At 31.9% G+C, this 25,548-nt stretch overlaps 1 protein-coding gene across 9 annotated transcripts in view; it reads left to right on the forward strand.

Annotated features, from left to right (window-relative positions):
• Nucleotides 1–2,892: 2,892 nt before the first annotated feature.
• The window catches only part of gish (casein kinase I gish), a 61,492-nt gene continuing 38,836 nt past the window's right edge, over nucleotides 2,893–25,548 (forward strand). For 3 of the 9 annotated variants that reach the window (XM_088199561.1, XM_088199586.1, XM_088199623.1), the window contains exons 1-2: nucleotides 2,893–3,033; nucleotides 8,135–8,375. In XM_088199561.1, coding sequence (XP_088055687.1) covers nucleotides 8,320–8,375 — 56 coding nt within the window. In that variant the 5' untranslated portion in view covers nucleotides 2,893–3,033; nucleotides 8,135–8,319. Of the gene's footprint in view, nucleotides 3,034–3,062; nucleotides 3,199–3,578; nucleotides 3,644–3,718; nucleotides 3,767–8,134; nucleotides 8,376–19,257; nucleotides 19,424–25,548 lie in introns of those variants that run through there. The other 6 variants (XM_088199570.1, XM_088199595.1, XM_088199577.1 and 3 more) reach the window with 5 other exon arrangements.

Here is a 25,548-nt window from a genome sequence, read left to right on the forward strand (position 1 = left end):
TGGCCTTAACGCGACGAATTTTGACCTTCATAGTAAAATTATTCTTATGCTTCATATTTATGATTATTTTTATTACCCACCTAATTTTGATAATAGGAAATTGCATAATCTGATAAAAATTAATCGTTAACAAGCATGGTAAAAATAAAAAAAATCAAAAGACCTTTATTTACAATATACATAGTGTACATTTTATTAAAACTATTAAAAATAATAACATTTCCTTTTTAACATTATGTGTTAGTCGGTCATCTCTATAACTGCCCCATTTTTCTACCGGCAATATTATTTAGTCCAACAATATTCACTTTTTTATGCTGGAATAATACATTTACTAAAATACTTATTTAGAATAAATTTTAATATAGAATACACTTAACTGACGTTTGATTGATTTTTTTTTAAATGTGAGATTTTCATAGTATATATAAATATATAAATATCAGAATTCAGAATCGTGAGAATAAAATTGTATTATTAAATATTTTTACGCAACAGTGGAGTATATCAATTTACACTTGGAACTAGGGCTGAACAGTCGGATTCGGAGTAATAAAAAATAGACTGATACCGACTCCCACTCTTTTTTTCTTTATTAATTTTTTTTAAATATTTCGCGCATACATAAGAAAGGTAAGATTTTTAATCGTAACATTTTTTTTCTATAAATAAATAAAATATTGAAAAAAATTATGGCAGCTAAAAAGTTAAGTAGACGTGGCAGTTTAAATGATTTTTAAACATCTTTTTCTATCTTTTTTGTAATTTGAAAATGCTTATCATTATTTTAATGGCTATTAATTTTATTGCCTTGCAAAAAAGGTAGATTTTATTAAAAAAATTAAAGGCAAAATCGAATTCGAAGTTGGAGTCGAAGCATAAAATAGTTAAAGGCAAAGTTGGTATATTGTGAAACGAATCCACAACCATGCTCGAAACTGATATTTCTCTGAAAAATAATACCAACAATTAATTGCCAGTGCATCAAGAAAATTTGGAATGCTTAAATAAAATATTATTTAAAAAAAACGAAAATGCCGTAGTTTATTTTACCACGTAATTGTTTTACCTTTAAACTGTATTAAATGAAACTCTCGTTTTAATAATAAAATGTAAACAAAAATAATTATTTACAATCGGCAGCAGCTTCTTTGTTGAAGACCATACTCTGTAAGAAGTTATCGAAATATTTTGAAGATGATAGTTTATTAACGAGTTGTCTAGTGAGGTGAGGTGGATGAGGCAAAATTGTGTAGGCTAATTTATTACATTTTTATCGTGCGATGTGTGTTCGTGCATAGTCGTCTAAGAAAATTGAACCTTTTCGATCGAGCATAGCGAAGATCAAACATTGGAGTTATTGGTGCTTTGTATCGATTTATTGATAATATATTTCAATTGTATTGGCTTTGTATAAAATTAAAAAATTATGATGGACTATAATGAGCGCAGATTTCGATAATTTTCTTTTGATTTAATTTTGTTTTTTGCGAAATTGTAATCTAACAATATTTTGTTACACATTATATTACGATCGATAGATAGATTGTTTCTGTTGCACGCAGCACAAACTTGTAACTGTAATTTTTCATTCAGTTTGTGCGACACCCATTCGTCAAGTATTTTATTATTTTCTTAATGTGCTGCTTAGTTTATGGCTAACTAACTGAATCAGCTACAACAAATATATAATTGTAATTCTAATTTACGATTAAGATATTCTAGATTTTTCTAATCTCACATAGAAGTATAGTTATGAATAATTAAAAATAAAATCGAGATAGATCGTGCATATATTACATATTGTAAGCTGTTATAATTGATAATATATATATATTCATTGATTTCCGGAAATTTAATTAAAGTCTGTGATTCACTATTTATTTAGTGAATGGTAATTGTATTCACCTAACGCCTGTCATGTTGTACAGAAGATTTACAATTAATAAATAACTTAGGGTCAAAGGTAACATAGGAGGACACTTTTTACAAGCAATGCTCTTATTTATTTATTTTTATCTTCAATTCGATAATCCAATTTTAAGAAGAATATATAATTTAACAGAATTTGATGTTAATAAAATACGAGACAAAAAATATTATTAACATTTTAAATATATTTCGGTATTTATTTCTAAACTTTTAAATATATTTAGGTATTTATTTCCAAGCTTTTAAATATATTTAGGTATTTAATTATAAAAATATTAAAACGTATTGAATATTAAAATCTTTGTCGTTGCCCTGCGAAAAGTACACAAACAATCGCCGGCGGACATCTTCCGCTTTTCGACTTATCGCCCAGAATATTACCAAGGTGCAGTATTGCGATATAGATACGTTTTTATTAGATTTTAATTATAAAGTTGCTCAAACGTTTATACATATATATTGAAAAGTATTTTTGTAATTTTTCTTTACTTAAATTAATCATAGAGCGTGTGGACGACTCGAACGTTGCACCAATACGACACCTTAACGTCCGACAGTCGTCCGCCTCGCCGAAGATTCGTCAACCTCTCAGTGTTGCCGTTGTGAAAAATGCGCAAAGCCAATGCGAATGTTTGAAATTGAATTGGATAAAAATGTATTTTTGGATCGTTTTGAAGGTTCAGGTAAGTTTTAAAAATTGTGTTGTATTTTTATGATTTTTTGGGGTAAATTGTAATTTTCGCGGGGTAGGACATGGCGATGTGAAGTGTAATTTTGGGGCGCGACCGGGCGATCGGGCGGCGGAGGGTGCTTCGGCGTGCGATTCGGTGCGGTCGTCGTCGGGGCGTGGGGCGGCGTTTGCGCGATCGTCGCTCGGTGGCCGCACAGCGATGGCCGTCGGTCGGTCCGAATGCCGAGTGTCGGCGTAGGAGGGGCGGCCGTGCCGGCGTCGCGGTGCGCGGTGCGGGGCGTCCGATCGGCCGACGCTGTGCGAGCGGACGCGGTCCGAGGTGCCGAGACTCCGGTCGAGGACTGAGGCTGCGCCCCCGCGACAGGGCTTCGCCTGCGCCCCCCGACTCCGCCGTCGCCTCGGGCGGCAAGGTACGTTTGACGTTTCTCGCCGGCGCTCCGGTGCACCCCCGCGCACCCCGCGCCGGCCGACGCCCCCGAACGTGTTCGATCTTGCAGAACGCGCATAACCCAATTCGCGCGAGGCGGTTCCGTGTCGCGTCTTTTTTATATATCAAAATATTTTAAGAAAAATATGTGAATATAATCAAAATTAAATTGACCATCTCCAGTAAAAAAATCAAGAACAATATTAACCAATTTTCCCCCATATCTTAATTCCAACTAAATATAAGCCATATTTTTTCACATATCTTATTTCTAACTCTACATATTTTCAATATGTTGAATACATGTATGAACACGTCTTGACTTGTTTATACCTATATTAAATATTAATTGTTTATACAGCAACATAGGGACCTATAATAGCAGTAATCTCCAACCTTCGTTAATATATAAGTTACCTCTGAAATTTAAATTACCCAATGAGCTATTCATTATGTATACCTTATACCAAGTTTTTCGTAATGATTGAGTTTGCAATTATCAAGAATATTTTTTATAAAACAGGAGTGATATATATTCAAATATATTGTTATTCACAATTTAACAAAATTATAATAAAAAATAACCTTAAATAGTGAGTTAATACAAAATTTAGATTAAATAGTATTAATGAGAATATTTCCATTCGCTTTCCTTTTGAATTTTTCAGTGAATAACTAGTCGCTTCCATTTGAATGCAGTTATCGAGATGTCATCGGTGAGTTTATTTATGTATTTGTTTTTAACCGCGTTTATAGTTTAAAACAAACTAATATTGGATTCTTCTTTGTTAAAAGTAAAGGTCATATAGAATTTTTAGGTGGGATGAAGCCTATCAGTGACAAATCACGATGAAGATCTATCATCTTCTTGAAAAATTTCTACGATACATTGGGATAGTTTTTCAATGTCTATTTTCATACAAAGAACTGAGACAGATTGCTAAAGCAACTCGATCATATCGAAAAATGTTGTAGTAGTTGTAGTCACGTGAGATATACCCTAAATTTTAATTTTGTTTCTGAAGCTAAATATTTATTTTGTTGAGTATTTCTGTAATGTCTACAAGAAACGCAAAATCCTGCTGCCGTTTAACATCTTCTAGTTCTGGATAGTTTTTAATATACGTTGCTTGAAAAACAACTATGCCGGTAGCAGTCTTTAAGACGACTGAAAAATCGTCATCGGCTCTGTAATAAGCAATAGGTTTCCATACTGACAATTCAGCTCATATGTCAGGGTTCGTACGAGTGTCTTTGAAGCAAAGCGTTTGAGCACGAAATTTCACTGTTAATTATTTAAACAAGTTTCATTACCTCGTCGAATTAAAAATATTTTGCATACAGCGATTGCCGATGAATAATGCAATGGTAAGAAAGAAAACATGGAAACGTTTCATTTTTGCACCAAAAGCTGAACTACTTTTCCTACAACTTTTTTGAATTGATATATTCTTAGAAACGATAAGATTTTTACTTCTGAATAAATATCTTTACCATTAGTGTAGTTTTACGGAAGAATAATTTTTATACTGTCATCTTTCACAGAAAAGTCGCTGCATATTTTTACAATTATTGATAACTAAGATGTGTCAATCATACCGGTAGATTAATCAAGTTGGAGTGAAAAATATTTTCTAAGTTATGAAAAATCATTACCAGACATTAAATCATTTTTCTCGTAACGAGCATAGTGAATTTAGTTTCCATCTTATTTTTAACTTTCAGAATATGTGCATCTTTCTCATTTAGTTAATCTTGTTTGTCATTCAAATTAATTTTGATTGTTAGGTCTACAAATAAATTCAAAGCTTTCGTGAAACTCATATGGATAAAATAATACAAATAGTACTATCTGAGCCAAATTATAGTTTTTTTTACCATAAAAATTTATTGACCATTAAGAAAAATATTATAATATGACCTGTTTTGGAATATATAATAAGAATAATCAGAACCAAACTAAAAATTCAGATTTTTTTTATTAAGGAACTCAATAAATGGTTCATGATTTATTGTTATTGTGGTTGACCGACCTGACGGTTCGTATATAAAGCATTTAGAATATTAAAGGCGTACTCTACGAGGTGTGGTTTTTATTTATGCTTTTTAATAGTATTCAAATCTTGTAGACTAACATAATAAAAAGTAGAATATAGAATTACTACTTAAATAAGAAAAAGTCTTACCCTGCAGTTATACCATGCCTAATGAAGTTGGAAAAATTACCAAAATGTTCATAATATTAAGGGAAAACTCAAAATACAACACGTTACTTCTCACACCGACAGTGACCGATCTGTCTTTGTGCCGATCAGTTTATTGAAGTTATTTATACTTCTTAAAATACCCAGATGGTTAAGGTTAATGTTAGTTCGCCCTTAATATACTCAAACATCTTAAGGATAAGTTGCTTATCCAAATAATATTATAGCTACTTCTAAATTGAAATATCATAATGTATGTATCTAAGCTGTAAAAGCTTTTTTTATATTATTATTTCTGACTATATGTTTTTAAAAATATAGTAACTGTCTAAAAAGCAAGACTACATAAAGATACCAAGTATATAGTCATTTTAATTTTAACTCAACGTATCTTGGACCTTCAGAATATGGTTTTATTCACCCAATGTGAGTTTTGGTTATGTAAGTCTTTTGTTTCCCAGTTCTATCTTATTTTTTTTTTATCAGGACATACTTCATTGTAAGGTCCTACAAATAAAGTTACTGTCCATACAGTAAGAACATTTACGGAGATTATTTCATTAATTTTAGGTCTAATAATTATATTTGCTTATGTATACCAATATCATACATCGTTGTAGGGCTGAACAGCTTTTGCATTTAGCAGTTTAATCAGTAGATATCGTGAGTTTCTAATAGAAAAAAATTTTAAGCGCATTGGAGAACATAGAAGATTTACCGAAACTCTTAGAATATTAAGGGCAAACTCAACAACACATTATTTCTGACACCTCCATCATTCAGCAACCTGGCAGTGACTGACCCATGCATTTTTCGACCTATTCATGAGTCAAGTTTTCATTAGTTAGACATACTTAGTCTTTTTATGTATGTTTCTTTAAACATAGTTTATAGGTCTTTTTTTCTAATGACACGGGAGTAATTATATGTTTCTATAAATCAGTATAACTCCTGAGGTATATAATATAATGCAGTGAAATTTTAACACAGAACTTTCATCTATATTTTTTTGTGCTGCACACACTGGGCAATACTCAATTTAATTCCATTCCGCCAGTTTACAGATCTGTATTTTTATGGATCTCGCATCCCGCTACAAGTAAAACGTAATTTTACTTGTCTTACAAACAATGCATAAAAATACCTGAACGTTTGAGCGTTAATGTTAGTTTGCTTTAGATATTTTCAAACACTAATAGAACTTTTAAGTCGATTATCTCCAAACATACTTTTCTTGAGTTCGCCCTTAATATTCTTGGTGCTTTATATATAGTTAATATCAGCCTGTCCCTATTAAATATCTTTTCTGTTATAATATAATATACAATAGTTACCGAAGTCAGTCATTTCACTTCTAACTTATACATATCTTGAACATTCAGTGTATGTGTATTGCAATACACGCTATTCATTCAAAAGTGAATTTTGGTTGTATAAATCTTTCTTTTTTCCAAGTTTAAATTAGTTAAATAAACTTTATATCCTTATTTCATATTTTAGTGATTCGATTTTTATCCATGCTGCATATTTCCATAAACATGCAGCACTCAATTGAGATGATTGTATTGCAATTATTACATGCAGCAGAATAATAAAGAAAGGAATACTGAACGTCTAAATCTATCTTAAATTTGCCAGTAGATCATAGGTATTGAATTTTCACTGTTTTATAATTAAAGAGATATGTATTATATATGAATCAGCCAGTGCCATCAAATATCCTATTCCATAAAATATTAATATCTAGGCGAAAAAGGTTTGAAGCAGTCTTATGCTAGGCAGATATGGTGTAATTTATTTAACCATCAATAATGTTACGATGAAGGAAGCCTATTTAAAAAATGTCCTATATAGATTGTTGAGCAAGCAAAAGTTATGTTGGATTGATTGTGGGATTATTAGCTTAATTATATAAACCCAGGTATCTTTCATATTTAGATTTTGTGTATTTCAATTATCTTTTACTCGGTATATATTAAGCAGAAGTGTCGAGAACTAAGCTGATGTTATATTACCCACAATTGCTTACTGGTAGGTCTGAAATTTGTTTATAACTGCTTTCTTGAGTTCATTAATGGGTGGTCGGTTTAGCGATGTACAATTGTTATAAGGTTGCGAGTAAACGTTACCTCATAAATCGTAGAAATATTTAAAAAAAAATTCTAATAGATGATCATTGTTGTATGTAGAGATTCTGTATTTTTTAGTACCTTACAATCGAGTTTACTGTAATGACTTAACTTAAATTATTTAAATTTGCAACATTAATGCTAATAGGAGATTTTCAATATTTTAGTAGTTGAACTCTGCTGGAGTTTCAAGCACTTAAAATAATATGTTGCATTTCCTGCTCACGAAAAAGTCATACAGTTCTGTTGTACTGAAATTTGTCTACAGAACAAGAGTAATATTTGTATTTCCTACTATATTGTCCAACAAACGCCAGTAAATGACTGAAAAAATTATATCAAAAAGAAAATTGTATCACCAAGATTTTTTCTGTCACAATTATCTATATTTTAAATATATAAAAATGTATTTGTATTTCGATATAATTTCAATGTATAAAATATGACATTGATAATGGTAGGATGACATAAAGATCGTTAAATCAAAGTCCTGTCTTTTTCGCACAAATACGCAGCAAAGGGTTAATTGTAATACAACTAGTTGCATGATGTTGGTTAAGTTCTAAATTAATTATGTAACTAAATTTGAATTTAACATTGCTAAAGGGACAGACGAACAGAGTTAAATTGGATTACTATATTATTTATTTGAATGATGTGTTACACCTCTCTCTTATATCTTATTAGTCTTCTTTCTACATTCCTGATTTGAGTTATTTAAAATACTAATAATAGTATGTTTTTTTTTCAGATTGTGCTGTCCGTCGTTGATACCATGATACTTAGATAACGGATAGTCGCCACCGTTTAAGTGCTCAGTGTCAAAATATAAATTTATAAAAAGTGATGTGTTCAATTCGTTCCCGTTGTGTGGAATAAAAGTGAAGTTGAGTTTGCGCGCGTGGGACTCGGTCCCCGCACGCAAGAACCCGTAAAATGAACAAGCGCGAAGGAAATCGAGAACGACAGACCGAGGAGAAGAGAACAGCCGGGTTAGTTTGCATTTGATTTATAGAATGATTCAGAATTATTTTCGATATCAGACATTGCGCAATCTAGCTAGCTAATACGCTTATCCAGTTGAAGATAAATATATTGTTATCTTGATATTGAAAGTATTTTTGATTTGTAGTCAACATATATTGTAAAATATATTTATCGATGCGACAAGTATTATATATTTCGTACGATGATAAGTTTTGAGGTTTTCATGGCCATTATCTATTTTTCTTAGTATTTCAATAGTAGTGGCTGCTATCAGTTTAAAAAATAAGTTGATTAATAATTGTTGCATCATTATGTGTATTTATCGAACAATAAAACATACTAATTATTCTGATTAATTTAACTTTATAATAACTTTCATAAAATTTATGCTTATGATTATACTATGTATCATTTTATTGTAGACAATTTACATCTATCCTTAAAAATCATGTAAAAACATATATACTTATTTGCTTTTGTTAAATTGCTGTATACGCTGTAATGAATGTTTTATTTTAATAATTTCCATTTTACAATGGTAACAAACTAAATGGCCAGAATAAAAATCAAATCTTGGTCAGAATTACATTTTGCAGGGTCAAAATATATATCAAATGGTTAGAATAAAAATAGCATGGTCAGAATTAAAATATAGGATGATAATGTTAATTAAAAAAATATTATAAAATATCTCGCCTGCACCTAAGCTTTTGGACAGGTTAAGTGAGAGCGAGCGAGCGTTGACCAGAACTTGAACATCCCATGAATAACCCCCAATAAATCTATTTAATTTTATGTATGACGTGAGGGTAGTCAGAGCGACGAACGAAGCGGGAATAATGACAGAGCGGCGACATAGAGCACGCTTGGCTTGTTGTGTAGACAAGTTGGCATTAAAAAACCTTGATAATGACCATGTATTATTATGCCTACCATCTGTCAACGTAAAGCTGACCTTGAATTTAAAATACAGAGCATATAGTATAAAAACTGGCTATTCTTTATAAATACTGACTAAAAAAATGATTCTGACTATCTGTGAAAATAATTCTTACCATTTAATATATATTCCGACCAATTAATATAAATTCTGACCATATAATATTTATTCTGGCCGCTTATATTCTGACTTTTTAATATAAATTCTGATCACAACCGTATTAAAATTCTGATCCGAAAAATACGAGCCTTTTACAACGTAGTCAAAAACTTTTTATTCTTCAATTGCAGTAATTCGTATAACGAAAATCCATCAGTAGTTATAAGTAGTTAAAATCCTTGCATTTGTATTTCTAAAAATTCATCATATTTATCATTATCATAATGATAATGATAAATATGAATATATTTTTTTCTATAACCATAAATATGGGTACTAAATGGAGATATAATAAATCTTCGTTAACTTTAGTTTTACTTAGTTGCTTAATCTCATACTCACTGTATCTAAATACACCAAGATTGAAACACTTACTTGTGTGTTTTAACATGTTTACAATAGTTTACATAGATTAAAGAAGAATTTTATCAAAACCTACCAAATTCAATAGCATTTTTTTGCATTAATAAGTTTTTTTTTCGTGTTAACGCACCCAAAGTACACAAAGACTTTTGGGATTACTATATAAATGTTAATGTATTACGTGAAAAAAATATGTTAGGAAAAAATGTTATTAGCCCTTAGTCAAATTCCCTAGAAACCAGATTCATTTTTTTCTTCAATGTTGATGTCGAATTCAGCAATTATCGCCAAAGTAGCATAATCCGATATATTGGAGTTCGGCAACCAAACGGTTAAAAAAGTAGTTTTAAATGATTAAACTTTTCAAAAGAAAATATGTTTTCTTTTCACGTTTCACCCACACAGGCCAGTGAAACGTGAAGTTTTTTGCTTCTCAGTTACACCGGTCCACATATACACACTTCCTTGTTACCTCTTTTTTTTATTAACAATTCGCATAAAAGTTTTTGAAAAAAGGTTATATACAAAATGAATATCATAAAATGCGTTAAAAAATATAGACTGAAAGTAATAGTAGTCTGAAAACACGTATGATGGAGAGAACTGTCGGTTTGACTATTTGCATATATTGATTTATTTAAAAAAATATACACATTTTGGTATTTAAAACGTTCCCTAGTTTTTTCGGTACTTGTTAGTTAGCACGGTGTCACGCTCAAATTTGACAGTTGCGAAACGTCCATTTGGTGTTCAAACCCAAACCTAACCTAAACGACAATAATAATGGTTAATTTATTTAGGTTTGGTTTGGGTTTGAACAGCACGGGAAACGCAGTGGGGAGTAACAACAGGTGATTTTTAAGTGTGGCGTCGTGCTAAGTACCGTTTTTTCCTAGTTCCGTGTTCTCAAATTCGTGTCAAGCTGAGCATATTAGCGAATTAAGATTTTCGCCAACAAGATGTCTCAAGAGCGGTGAAAACTCACCGCACGACAGTGAGTCACCACCCTCTAAATCAGGAAAGACCTCCAAAAAAATAATAATCATCTTATAACTAATGTATAATGAAATCTTTTAAATTTTCATTGATTCACCGAGTGCATTCGTTGCTTTTCTCACCATGTTCTAGTGTCATTATGTCACAGTCACGAATGCCTTATCTTGACTAAATTCGCCCGTACGATGATTACTGTCCCGAGTTTTTTGCACTTACGTTTCGATTCCGTTACATCGCCGTCGCACTTTGAATATTTATATCGCGTGACATTTGCCCGTACGTTATTTAAATTTTTCACATTGTGTGTGGATTGCTTCCCATACTTGCGCGCGAGCGAGTAACCCTTTTTTAACCCTCTCCGTGCGCAAAGGGTGGGCGAGTGAGTATAACGAGGGACGATATCGTGACGTTCGACCCATAACGGATGACAATCGGCTCATATCGAATTACCACCAGGAGATGATGGTGAAATATGACATAAGTTCGTCGTGTGCGATCTATCACAGTCAAGTTTTGATTTGCGCGCGTTCGACCTTCGCTCGTTCTTTTGCGGTCTATTACTTTTGGTCGCCTTTGTGAAGTTTTTCAATAGAATTATGTGCATTTCGAGTATGACAAAGTCGCGATCTTTCACTTTTTCACCATTTGTTCGATCTCCTAAGGCCGCCTTGGCCTCGGTACGGCGAACAATATCTGAGAATTGCAGAGAGTCAAGAGTTTTTTAGAAATTCAGTTTATTCTAATAGTAGCAATTATTTTGGAAGCCTTCTTGCATATACAAGGTTGTTTCAATATTAAGTTCTAATATATAGATTGGGCATGTCTAGTTCGTTTTGCAACATGTGTTTAAAAATAATATTGTAATATTTTAACGTGTAATTTTTTTATACAATGCTAATTAAAACTTGATATTCGTTGAGCTGCGGCAGTAATATTTTTTGTAATTTTCTTCAAAACTGAGTCGATACAAAACTTCGACTTCGACTCTACACTATTTTGTACATCCGACTTCTATTATAGATGTATAAAGTTCATATAACTTGCAAGGCATTTTATCATACTAGGAGCGTTAAACATCCCATTGTTAAAAGTCAATACTACAGTTTGGTGCTGCCGATAGAGGGCCTATAAAAGTGTATTTTGTATGGGCCCGACTGGCCGAGGGCGAAGCCCCGGCGTCGGGCCATCTGTAGAGCTAAAATCTTCTGTGCCAAGGACAAAGCCTTGTGGCTTGTGCTGACTTGCTATAGAGACTAAAACATCATAAAACTGGAAGCAGTTCTTATCTCGTCCGGCGTGGCATGGTCGCCATATTTTTTTATAAATGAAAAATCTAGAATTTCTAAATTTGCGATTCGGCGTATAATGCGCGTCATTTTCTTGAATAAAATTATCAGCTTTTGAAAAAATACTAAAATTTTCGTTGAGCAACCAAATAAACCACAATATTTCTAAATAAAAATCATGTAAATTTCTTCAAAGTAAAAATTGGATTTTAACACGGTCAAATTAAGCTTCATTTGAAACCACGGTTCACACCAACAACTGTCGTATCATTTTATTGCTTTGCACACTTGTCTTTCTAATCTTTATGATTACAGTAGACAATCATTCGGAGTGAAGCTGGTGCTTAAAACGGAGCAAAAATGACCGCGTAAATGAATGTCGCAATATATAATGATTTCTTAAATTACAAGGTTGCCATATCCTGTTTTTGTAGTTAAGCTCTTGTTTCTAAATAAATAAAAAAACTGAATGTTAAATTTTTTTGGACTTGGGGGTGACTATTGACTGATACAATCACCAACATTTTCTTTGGACAACCTATTTTAGAAGTCGAAAGTCTCATTTGGCGATAATTAGGAAGCCTTGCATCAAAGTCTCTGATTTTTGTCAATTTTTTTTGGAAAACCTGCTTTTTTTAAGTTTTGCCAAAGGTTTTCTATTTTTTAAGCGTTGCAATGAAATTTCAACTACGGTGATCGCCTGCTGTAGAACGATTGGCCTTCTTATGAGTTACAATAATAGCGATACAGATTCCGATTGACTGTGTTCTGAGCATATATGAGAAACGGGAAAAACTTGATCAAGAGTCGACTGTTTCAGTAAAACAGGCAGTATTACTTCTAGCCATCAACAGTGCTTTGTGTTTGCTAATGAAACCGGGCAGACGTTCGTTTGACTTTTATAAGGTATTATTGAAGTAAATTTAAAACGCGGTTAACGCTGATTCTTAAGGTTTTAAAGCACAAATTTTAAAATAATAATTTTATACCGCGTAGAATTCCAGTTATTTAGATTTTTGCTATTCAACTCAATACTTGTATTATTCGTCGTACTCTTTCGACCTAAGCCACTTATGGTTGAGCAAGCTGCAGACATGATTTGGTCAAATCTTCTCTTTCTTTGCCATTTCTCGTTGCTTCGAGATTATTTTCTCTCTCTTTGCAATTCGTTAAAACAACATGAATGTCCTCTTCAGGTATTTTCTCTATAGTTTTCATTGTATATATAGCTCTTCAATAATTGATCCTCATTGTCTATGGCATTTGTAGCATTCTTACCACAAGGTTTTTAAGGCATCGATTGTATATATCTATCTCTTTTTAATGGTCCATTTCTCGAATTTATAAATATATTTTTAAAATCAGAGATCAAACTATTCCTATTTTTAAAATGAATTTACCAGAGGTACAATTAACATATATAAATAAAATTCTGCTCAAATTATGCTTTCTCTACCCTAACATGTTTTTTTAGTTCATGTGTTTTCTAACTTGAAATAACATCCGAGGTTAGCGTTTGTTCAATTTTTAAAACTCCTATCTCATATTGTATCGATCGTATCAGCGAGAGATATGCACGTGTATCCAGATATATACATATATAGATACCAAAGTTATACTTATTACTCGACCGTGAAATAATAATTTAAAGCGCCGACGATGTTCGTAGTGGAATTAATAATTTTGTTTTGGAACAATACATAACGGCGCTTATTTCTTTGGTAAGAGCAATAGCTTTGCCAAAATTTAATTTCGAACAACGATCGATAGTCATTTTGCGTGAATTTGCCGGTCGGCCGGTGTCTGTTTTAGGCGGTTTAAGTAGTGAAACGACAATAATAATGTTTGTGGAACAATGTGCGAGCGTATGAAAATAGCGGTTAAGTAGGCTCTATTCAAACAGATGTCTATCTGCGGTATTCTGGCATAATAATTGTGGTGGATTATTCATATTATGTATGTTTATTCTATTCGAGGTATTATTGTTGAATAATGTGAAAACAGTGTTTATTTTTTGCAGTAGCCTTTAGTCGTGGTATTGGTATGACGGCTCGCACGAGTTTTTGTCATTTAGGTTTATATAAAATATAGGAGGTAGTGCATCGTCGGCCGCGGTGTAGCGACCTGTCACTACCACAGTGCCGACTGCTAACTCTATTAGTTTATGCAGCTCTTGCATAACTCAAATCGGAACACGCTGCCATGCGCGTGATGTGGGCTACATTTATTTGTAACGATTGCTGTCATTTAAAAAGAGAGTTGTTGTACTGTCCATAGTTTAGTAGAAGAGACAGTTGTTTATGACAATTTAAACTGACAATAGGTGTGAAAATAAATAATCCAAAGCTGCTTCTAATAAAATTATTTAATATTTTACATTTTATTCGGATGGTTTGAAGGTTGTCTTAAAATAATTGCATTAAAATAGGCAACAAATTAAATGGTTAGAATAAAAATCTAATCTTGGTCAGAATTTTATTATTAGCCTGGTAATCATTACATTATTCACGCTTAGAATAAAATCAATAGGGTTAGAATAACAATAACATATGGTCATAATAAAAATATAGGACGATCAGAATTAAAATAATGAATGGCCATAATTATATTATTCAGGGTCAGAATAAAAAAAATCATTCGGTTAGCATAAAAATATAGGACGATCATGTGACCAAAACTGTTGGACAGGTTAGGCGCGAACGAGAGTTGTCTGAACATTGAAAACCCAATGAATCCGCAACGAATCTATTTAATTGTATGTAGAACGCGAAGGTATTCAGAGCGACGAACGAAGCGGGAATAACGACAGAGCGGTGGCGGAGAGCACGCTTGGCTTGTAGTATTTACATCGGATAATGTTGTGAACCCAACCAAACAAGTTGGCCCTAAAACACATTTCGCGAACTAAAAAAAATGATTCTGATTCTATGTCAAAATAATTCTTACCATTTAATATTTATTTTGATATTTTAATGTAAATTCTGACAAATACGAGCAATTCAAATAAATGCAATATTAATCGAACTGCAAATTTAATATCAACACGATCACGCTCATAATATCGTGCTACTCCCTCATAAGAACTCAACAACAATCATAACGATATTTTTAAATATATAAATATATGATACATCAAGTTACTCCTTGAATCAAGGCGCTGCTTATTTTGATTATTTATTTAATCATACAACAGGACATTATTTTATTTTTTCTTAATTATTCAGTATTCCGATGTCCGATGTATGTTGATAAACATAGACTTAAAACTCCGGAGAAGCATCCAATTAGATAGAGAAAAATCTGACAATTCGTTCATAAAATAATAGCGGACATTCAGACAATGATAACTTAATTTACTTTTATATATTTATATACGGTACGTAGATGACATAATATACGTATATGAAATGTGTCCAAAAACGTAGACAATAACATTATTCAGATCGTGCCGTATTATCATTATCAATATATTTTATGCTGGAACGTGTCGTCAGTTCGGCATTTTCATACTTTGACCATTATCATTATGATTCCAGTACAAGGAACGTCATCTCGAGTGTACTTGTCGCATCTTGACCGAGCGATAGGTTCAAACCTTTGTGAAAGAAAGACGTTTGTCTATACATACATACAAGCCTGCGATCGAATCGGTGATTCCCAATCGTTGAGTACTAGTTTTTCTTCTTTTTTTCGTAACTTTTCGTGCGACCCAACCCTCATGCGATTATATTTAAAATTTATGTATTCGCGTGAATGCGATTTATTTGTTTGTGTTCGAATACACGATTAATATTTATATTGTGTAAAAAGGTTAATGATATAAATAACGGTTTACAATTTATAAATAACATTTTGCACAAGTGAAATTCACCAATACTTTTTTGAGTAAAGTTGCATGGAAGGACAAAAATTGACGTTAACCCATTATTTTCATTTCGTGGAACACTGCATGTAGGGTGCTGTAAAAATACTGATTCAGGACGTAAACCGACGAGTCACGAACATTTTCGATTTTTTAATGTACTATAATTACACTCGTATGTAAAATGTTCGCAATAGTAGTCGTGAATATTTGCCTCGAAGTTTTCTCATTGAACTTTGCCTTTGATGACTTTATGATGAATTAATACAATTTCGAGAAACTTTCGATTATCCGCACTAATGCGATTTTATATAATATAGAGTATTTTAAATATTTCTAACGATATCATTTAAATTTGTTTTTTTATATTCACAAATAACTTTCTATAATATTTGTATTCCTTTAGAATACTTTTGATTAAAACCAGTAAGGCTGCACTCAAATCAAGTTTACTTTTTCATAAAATTTCGTTTGAACTCCTAACTCTCTTTTGCAAACTTTTAAGTAGATTCATCATTCGAAAATCTTTCAATTAAAGTTTTTCTTTGATAAATTAATCGAGGTTTTTGTAGAGGGATATAAAAAATCTGAAATAAAACTACTTGTTTCTACGTACATATGTATGTATGCTAATTATATGACAAAAAAATAACTAACCGTAAATTAAGTAGCATGCGTCTTTAGAAAAAAATCTCAAAAAAAGCCGGTGATTTATTATAACAATAAAAAATAAATTGTTAAAAAATATGAAATTATTTAAATCTAACACTATTTATGATATTTTTAGTGTGCCTTCACAATCGACTGTTAGCGGTAAGCTGAAATGGTATTACCAACGAGATGTATTTGTTTAATTAAGTATACTCGTATAGCGTGCTTGTAAAAAAATTACAATACAAAAATCAATAAACTAACTAGGTAATGTGATAAGAGCAACTGTCATTTGTTGTCACACACTTATTCTTATTGTTTTAATAATTATCTTGATAGTTATGATACATATGAAATAGTGTGTTACGGTCTAGTTATTAGTCACCGATTATAGTACATAAACCTTATCTAAATTTCAAACTTGAATGGCATAGTCATAGTCATTTTTGATCTGATTACCTCTTGTCTGTGTAGAATTTCATTCGTTTTAATTTTGAGAATGTCTATTTTCAAGAGGTAATCAGATCAAAAATGACTATGACTAAAATGTATGTACGTACACTACCAGTCAAAAGTTTAAGACCAAATTATTTTTTGTTGATATAAATTAGATAAATAATAATATTAAACAATATTATATAAAAGTTCAACTACACATTTACCATTAAACTTAAAATTTTAAATAGTACTTTTAAAACAAAAAAAAATAATTACCTTTTCAATTAAAAACGGCTTTAACTATACTTGCCATTCTAATAACTAACTTTTTCAACGTAGTGGTTGATATGTTAGCCTAGCCACTCTGTAATTGTTTCCTTAACACTTTTTGGGAATTTAATGAGTGCTGGCTAATTTTTTGATCAAGCTCATCCCCTAAAAGCTTGATTAGATTTAAATCTGGCGATTGGTGTGGACAAATCATATTTTTTAATATTCCTTTTTCTTCTTTTATTTGTAGAAACCTCAGTTTAGAGTGTTTGGGAGCGTTGTCCTGTTGGAAAATAAAATCTGGCATGTTTAAATGTCTGCACATAGGGTAGCACTTGCTATTCTAAAACTGCTTTAAATTTTCACGAGATTTTCAACTCCCGCTGCTGAGAAACAACTCCACACCATAACACAACTTCCACTTTGCTTTATATTTGGCACAATGCAGTCAGGACTCATTTTTTCGCTAACGGTTTTCTAGATTGTGATTGGTATAGGTTAGAATACACATAATTGAATGTCCATAGATAAAAAATTAAAAGTAAAATAAGAAAGGGCGAGTCTAAAAAATATGCTATAGTTTTATTATTATGGATAATACAAAAAAGTGTATTCTTTAATTGGGTAACAATATTTTTAATAGTTGTTATGAATACAGGTGGATTCGCGACTATGAACGTCGTTGCAGGTTCTGGTCTTAAACTTTTGATCGTTAGTGGATGTACATATATACTAACGAACTGTGTTGGTAGTTGATTAGTTCAAGAAGGCATATTTGATATATGTAGACATATTATAGTTCGGAAGACGGTTCTTCAGAAAAAATAGACATATACTTTAATAAAAATAATAATTTTGCTGCCTTAATTTAATAATGCTTTTCCTTTCTGATGCGTACAAAAATGGTACAGTTTCCAAGTATACATCTGATGTATATTCTTATGTTTTAACGCATGTACAATAATATTATACAATAATACTATACAGTTTATAAATAATTCAAAAATATTTAAGGTTGTATTTATACCAAAAGTTTTCAGAAATAAATTTAATGTGTATACATCTTAATGTTTTATTGAAATTGATCGGGTAAATATTGCGCACACAAATAATTCATATAAGTACGAGGAATAATCTAAAAGTAAACACTCAAAGTATAAGTTTTATTGATCGACTTCAGAATACCAGAACACCACTTTTATTATTTTTACTGGCCTGAAACGAGTTTTATTATTCCCGTCTGTTTTAAAAGCTCGTTTCTGATCTCTGAACGAGTTCATCTATGACAACTCTTTTTCATCATGGACGTTACTTTATCATAGTGTCTTTGCCAAGTTGGCCAAGCTTTTCAGCAGCAGTTTATCATTTAATTATTTTGGCACTTACAGGAATTAGGAATCGACACGTCCGTTTTAAACACACTGCAAGCACAACGTTGCTGCGAATGAGGACTATTCACGCAGTTGATCTTGCCTTTATATCATTCCTACATTCCTGTCATGTTTTGGTCGAAATTTGATTTATTATATTTTTTATGAATCTTATCTTAATAATGGTGTAAATTTGTGTTTTTATACTAGTTCTATAATATAAAATAAACTTGAAAAGTTGAACAAGTACATCATGATATTAAAGAAAATGTTACTTTCATGTTGAATTGGTAATAAAGGATGAAGGATATAGCTATATGTGGTTTTATGTGAAACATCAGTTTTTGAAGTACATTTTTACAACTTTTTACTTTGGCTACTTGGGTCTATCTTAACGATCCGACGAACCTTGACTTTCATTATAAGCCTTAGCTGCCTTCGTATAATATACCGCATGGGCCACTTAAGCGGTTAACGAAAAAACCTCTCCCCCACCACCCTCCGCACCGGCCGGCTAGAGGCACCTGTGCTTTTGATTTCGCTCGGCTTTTTGTTGCACCGCGGCCGTCGGTCGCGAGCCACGTCACTTTTACTATCGCGGCTCGTGCGTAATGATGTCGCGTTCTGCGGTTCGAGGCCGGCGAAATTTCAATGGCTAGTGCGAATAGGCGAAATTTAATTACTGCCGAAGAGGTGGTGGCGGTGGCGGTATTTCGCGGTATATGATAATGCTACGCGCAAACCCTCGCGATCGATCCGCGTTATGTAGTACGTTGAAAAAAAGAGGATAAGTCGGGGGCGTTTTTTTATGTATATAAATATACATTTTATCCTCTCTTTGTACATCTTGAACTACAGTTACACCTTCGCTATTGAGTATCAAGTCGCGGGCACACCGATGCGGGAAGTGGCAGCGACACATATCGTTCCCTGTCGTGTGTGCATGGTCTTGTTTTCATCAGATATTCAACGTTTCTGTTACGAAAAATACAATTCCATACATCAAAGATTAACGTTCCGTTGCGTTGGAGCACGGTCAGTGTCCATAATATATTAATTAGTCGTAGAATAGATTTATTTATTTATTATCATTATCTTCTAATAACAATCCAAATATATTCAATACGTGGTGAATAAATATGTTTTTGAGATCAGCTCTGAGTAAAGAATAAATGGCAAGGGGTGTCTGAAACGTTTTACTAGACTTCAATATTACTTCCAAAGTGCGACGGAAACGTTACGTGTTGGAAATGTTGAATGTCTGATATTGAAACTGGTATCGTTGCGTCGCTCGTCCCGCATCGGTGGAGTTGAGGATTTAATGTTACTTATTCAGATCATATGATCATGAATGTAGTATGCATTGTTCACCGTGTAATATAATTAAATATATTATTCCCTAAATCGATGTTTGTGTGTATCCCTAAGGTGCAAAGCAATCAATGTTGGCAGAATTTCCCGATCGTATCGTTTATGGCCATTCATCCAAGACGTCATGGGAAAAAGGGGGCAAGTCTCATTTTGATAATGGCTCACATGAGTGTAGTAATTCGTCCCATTGTCGCATTTTTCCATATTATTCCGTATTTTAAAATACTCATTACTCGTAAATTATACTTTTTTTCCTGCAAGTGTAGTGAAATGATAATATTACCGCATTTAAAACGTTAACTTAACCTCCACATCCCCCTTGTATCCTAATATTAATTTTATAATAATTATTTTTGATTCTGTTTTTTTTTTTACTCAAATTGGGTTTGTCGAATAATATGTTCGCCAAATTCGCATTAAGAATAGTATATTCGGAAAAAAATACTACGATTAGTCAAGACAATATTAGAATAAATCTTTGTAGACGAGTTATCGAATAATTAAACCAAATTTTACTAATATTTTTTCTGGTGTTCTTAATTTTAAGCCATAAGTATTTTGTCGATTTTGTATTATGTTACTATTCAACCAACTCGAATAAATTAATTTGTATAACATGTTCTCGAATCCATAGGATACTTCGTATAGCGAAACACCAATGATATTCTTTCTTGAGTAAAAACTATGAAAACTATCTTAGATAAGATAGAAAATTAAAAAAAATTATATTCATTCATAAGCAATCATTTCCCCCGCTCTATTGTTAAAGCAAAGTAAAATTATACGTGTGGATTTATTATAGATATAAGCATAAATAAATAATTACTGGCTAGATTTAAAAAAAACTGCTGTGAGTTTAAGTAGCTGGTTTGAATATATCTTAATATATCTAAATAAAAATTTGATTTTTCATTCACGAATATTCTTTGAAAACTAAATTTTGTTAATCTGCTTTTATAACTCTTACTAGTCGAGTAGTCGAACATAACTCCAAATCGATCTACCTGTAATATAATTTGTATTTGTACTAATGTTTTTTTAAAGAACAACATTATTATGTCAAAATATTATGCTAAGCATATTACATGGAATTTTATTTCCTGGATAAAATAAACACGATGTATGTAAATAGTACGAGCTTGTTAACGATCGTTGAACGGTACGGTTGTACATGAACATCCATCTCTGTAATGTTAGAAAAAGTAAACAAAAAGCAGGCGTTTCCATCGCTGTTTTGTCTCGTTTGTTTTATATATTGGAGTGCTACTTTTGTATCAATTTCCGTCGTGAAAAAATACAATATGTATTATGTAGCATAACGCGAGAGTAAAAGGGTCTTCAGTTTGATAAATCATATAAAATAGGTGTACAAAAATCGACCGACCAACGGACATTTTTTTAACGATTCATATTTGTTATACAATATATATTAGAATTTGTACGTGAGGACGCGGTACAAGAAATTCATTATGGAATTCGTCGATGACCTGTTAATTGTCGCCCTTGATGAAAATACTACACCAACAGTCGAAGAACTTGCCAAGAGACTCGATTCAATCGGCTCAAACTGTTCATTGTCATTATTGAGTGTTGACCGATCGGAAAAGTGTTAATTTATGGAGTTTAAAATAAGTGATTAGTGTTATTTGAAGAATTTATCGTTGTATTAACGTTCTAAAAGTTCAGTGCCTGTTTTTGAATGGAGTTTGCGATGGAGGCGTTAACTGTGGAAGATCTACAATTTGAGTATCTATAAAATTTAAACATTTTTCTATAACAATTTAGTATGATGTAATAATGATAAATGTATGAAAGTTATCAGGGTTAAATATCAATTTATAAGTCAAATATTAATTACTAGTTATTTTGTTCATTATGTCGAGTTTGTTTACAATTTTCACTAAAAGCTTCGAGCATATTCTGATATTTAATTACACATCAGAGGCTTACTTTGCATTTCGAGGTTCATTTTGTGTATTTGTTTTAAATATCGTAAACCAATTATTATCGTTCATTAGGTTTATGTAATGTAAACAAATTAAATTTTTATCCCGTCAATTTATTAATTATGCTATTTATTTCTTTTGTATTGTGCTAACATTAATCAATATATATATATATTTACATAGACATATTTTTCTGTCATTCTTGAACTGATGCGCATCAATAAAAATTGCGACAAAGTCAATGCGTTCGCAGATTCTCAAACTGCGTGTATGTAACACATTTCTTAATAAATAATTGTCAATTTTATTGTTTTATAGAAATATGAGAAAAAACACATTTTTTAAGATAATGTCATTCTTAGTTCAGAGTATAATATACATATATTTTGCTATACTATATTTGCGTTAACACAGTCAGTTCGAAAGTTATCCATTTCATCATTATTTATAATTGAGAAAGAGATGGCAAGCTTGGGTTTACGCACCTACTATTAGCTTTAAAGCACACGATACGGATATACGTTCGATAAACGTATCTAATGTTAATTGTATCGAACGTATATCCGTATCGTGTGCTTTAGAACTAATAGTAGGGGTGTAAACCCAAACTTGACATCTATTTTTCAATTATGAATAATGATGAAATGGATTACTCTCAAACTGACTGTGTTAACGCAAATATATGTATATTATATATGACATTATCTTAAAAAATGTGTTATTTCTCATATTTCTATAAAACAATAAAATTAATAGTGTTCAAGTATTATGTTACATAATGGATAGTTCTCGAACTGACTATGTTAACGCAAATATAGTATAGAGGTGTATGTATGCCTATGTAACACTATTTTTTAGTGTTCTTATTATACTTGTATTATCAGATTAGTTATATTAGTTGTTATTTTATATTACTTGAACATTCAATGTTTATTCGCCGTTGGTTTAGGTTTTCGTCGTTTTTCAGTGGTTGCAATGTTATTTTAATAATTGCTACCATGCGCCATAATCGATTTATCGTTTTTAAAGCATACGTCTGAGTTTTTTTTTATGAAATACAATAGTTTCCAATATTTATAATAGGATTTAAATACTACTTTTCAAGTTGAATTATGTGTTCATTGTGTAGTGAATATATGCATATATTTTTGTACCTTTCTCCATTAAATTTCCGACGGGAATTTTTCAAATATTGTGTATATGATCAATGAAGTTAATTTACTGCTTTATATTCACTTTGATATCGATGTGTTCGCTTTCAACAGCCAGATTTCCGATTGTACGCGTTTTTGGTTTTCACGCGCTTCTTCCTTCCTACAATCGGCGATTACAATTTACAGTACAACTCATCTACACCAGACATGCGTATATCATTTGTACGTACAATACATATGGTCGCATTGAAAAATGTCACTACACACATTGACGTTGAAACGCGGCACATGTTAAACAGAATACGAGCAACGACCCTGCGTGTTTCCTTTGTTCGTCCCTCTATGTTTAACATTTTTCCTGTTGGGGTACACTGGGTATGTTCGCATACCACCAATTTAATGAAATTTATATAAAAGTATGCTCCAACAACAATAAGCGTCGCCAAGGGAATATGTCTTAAAAATAAATACATACCACATGTAAACTTGTATGACATCTTACATACGGAGACCGTAACCGTGAGTCGACTTTTCTGTACGTGATGCACATGCTTAACGTTTTCTCAGACGTGACTTTGAAGATGCTAATGTACGAGTGTGTATGTAATTGATTCTGTGGTCATTTTCGAAGACAAATGCGCGCAAAACGCGTTGCTTGTCAAATTTTACAGAATATATATGTACCGATTCGAGATGAATAATTAATTAGATTTTCTTTGGCGACCTTGTATGCGAATTTTGGTCAGAAGTGTGTGCGTTCAAAACGTGTGCGGAATGGAAAAGCCGGTTAATGTTTTGGGCGTCGACCGCAAACTCAGTTAACTATTACTACACGAGTGTGTTTTAGGTGCTCGGAAAAGTTATGTATGAATGACCTTTGACGCTGGATAGGATAAGACAAGTTAATTGTTTTCAGAAGCGAGAATGTATGTGAAGTTTCTCTTTTATTTGTTTGTCGATCTACTGCCACTTTTTACGAGATCGTTTCCTTTTTTAGATCGTAAATAAAGTTTGTATTTTTTAGGGAAAATTCACCTTGTCTCCATATGTAAATGTACTATTGCACACGCGAGAGAATACTAACACATCCGCCAAAGGAAGTATAGTATGTTTTACGTGTGGATACTTTGTCGTGCAATTTTGAAATTAAGATTATTATTTGGTAAATTTCGTGCTGTGAATCGTTAAATGTTTGGTGTAGAAGTTTGAGGGATGTTTTGTGAAGAGTTGTTTTCGTTAATTGTTACCGTTTAGTCTCCGTTTTTTGTTGTTATGACATTTGTTTGTGAGAAAGGGTACGCTTGATGGAAAACAGTCGGAGCAGGCTGCTTCAATATAATAAAATTATAAGTTCATTAACAAATTAAATAATAAATTTTAATCTTGATTTTTGTGTCACTTTGTTTATATTTAATTTATACAGCACGACATCGCCATGTCCCATTATTGCCTAATCTTTTTTCCTTAAAATATAGGAAATTTTCAATAAATTATAATGATATATGACACAACGAAACATTGTTTTTAGATTTGTATTGATTTTATAGTTTTTCGAGATTTTCCGAAATTGGAACACTGGAAATACAATGAGTTATAAGTTACAAAAGTAAAATAATTAAAAATGTTTGTTTAAATTCAATCAATTTTATAAAGAAGTGTACAAACATAAAGTAATGTAAATATAATATACATACACATCAGGCGCGGTCGGTGAGATACGTTCCATCTCGATCGCTCGGGTGTAAAGTGACGAGAGTGAGTAAGAGATAAGAGCATGCGGTCAGCATGTCCTTATCGCTCATTCACAATAATTTTTAATAAATATTGTAAATACATATATAAAAACTGTGTTACAAAGATGACTAAACTAACTTGTCAGATGACAATTCTTGTTGAACGTAAATGATGCTTATAAAAAACCACTACTCAATTCGACAGGATTAAATCTGAAAAAAAAGAATGCACCAGACGCTTACTAGCTCTCGATTGATGCAATCTCAACTTATATTGGATTATGCATATTGGAGTGGGGATAAAAAACAAAATGTTCCAATATTGAAACACCGAAAAAATAGGTTAAGGAGTGTTGCGTTTATTGTGCCATCAATACAGTATCGGGCGTATTCATAAGCGAGTGGACATATCTTATTTTGTATTATGCTTGCATTCTATGAGTCGGTAAAATATAACTCTTGAACTATACTACGTTTCTTTTAACAGAGTCGCTTTGAGGTCTATCTATTTTGTCAATATTCATAAGTAAGAAAGAGGTGACAACTTTGGGTGTACTAAATACTTCGATATACTTATCATTAATCCTTTATATATTTTGAACAAATTTAGAGAAATATTACTATATTTTTTTTTGTTGA

This window comes from Plectrocnemia conspersa, unplaced genomic scaffold (genome assembly GCF_051122295.1).
Source record: "Plectrocnemia conspersa isolate PC_06_02 unplaced genomic scaffold, ASM5112229v1 ptg000001l, whole genome shotgun sequence".
Classification (NCBI taxonomy): Eukaryota; Metazoa; Arthropoda; class Insecta; order Trichoptera; family Polycentropodidae; genus Plectrocnemia; species Plectrocnemia conspersa.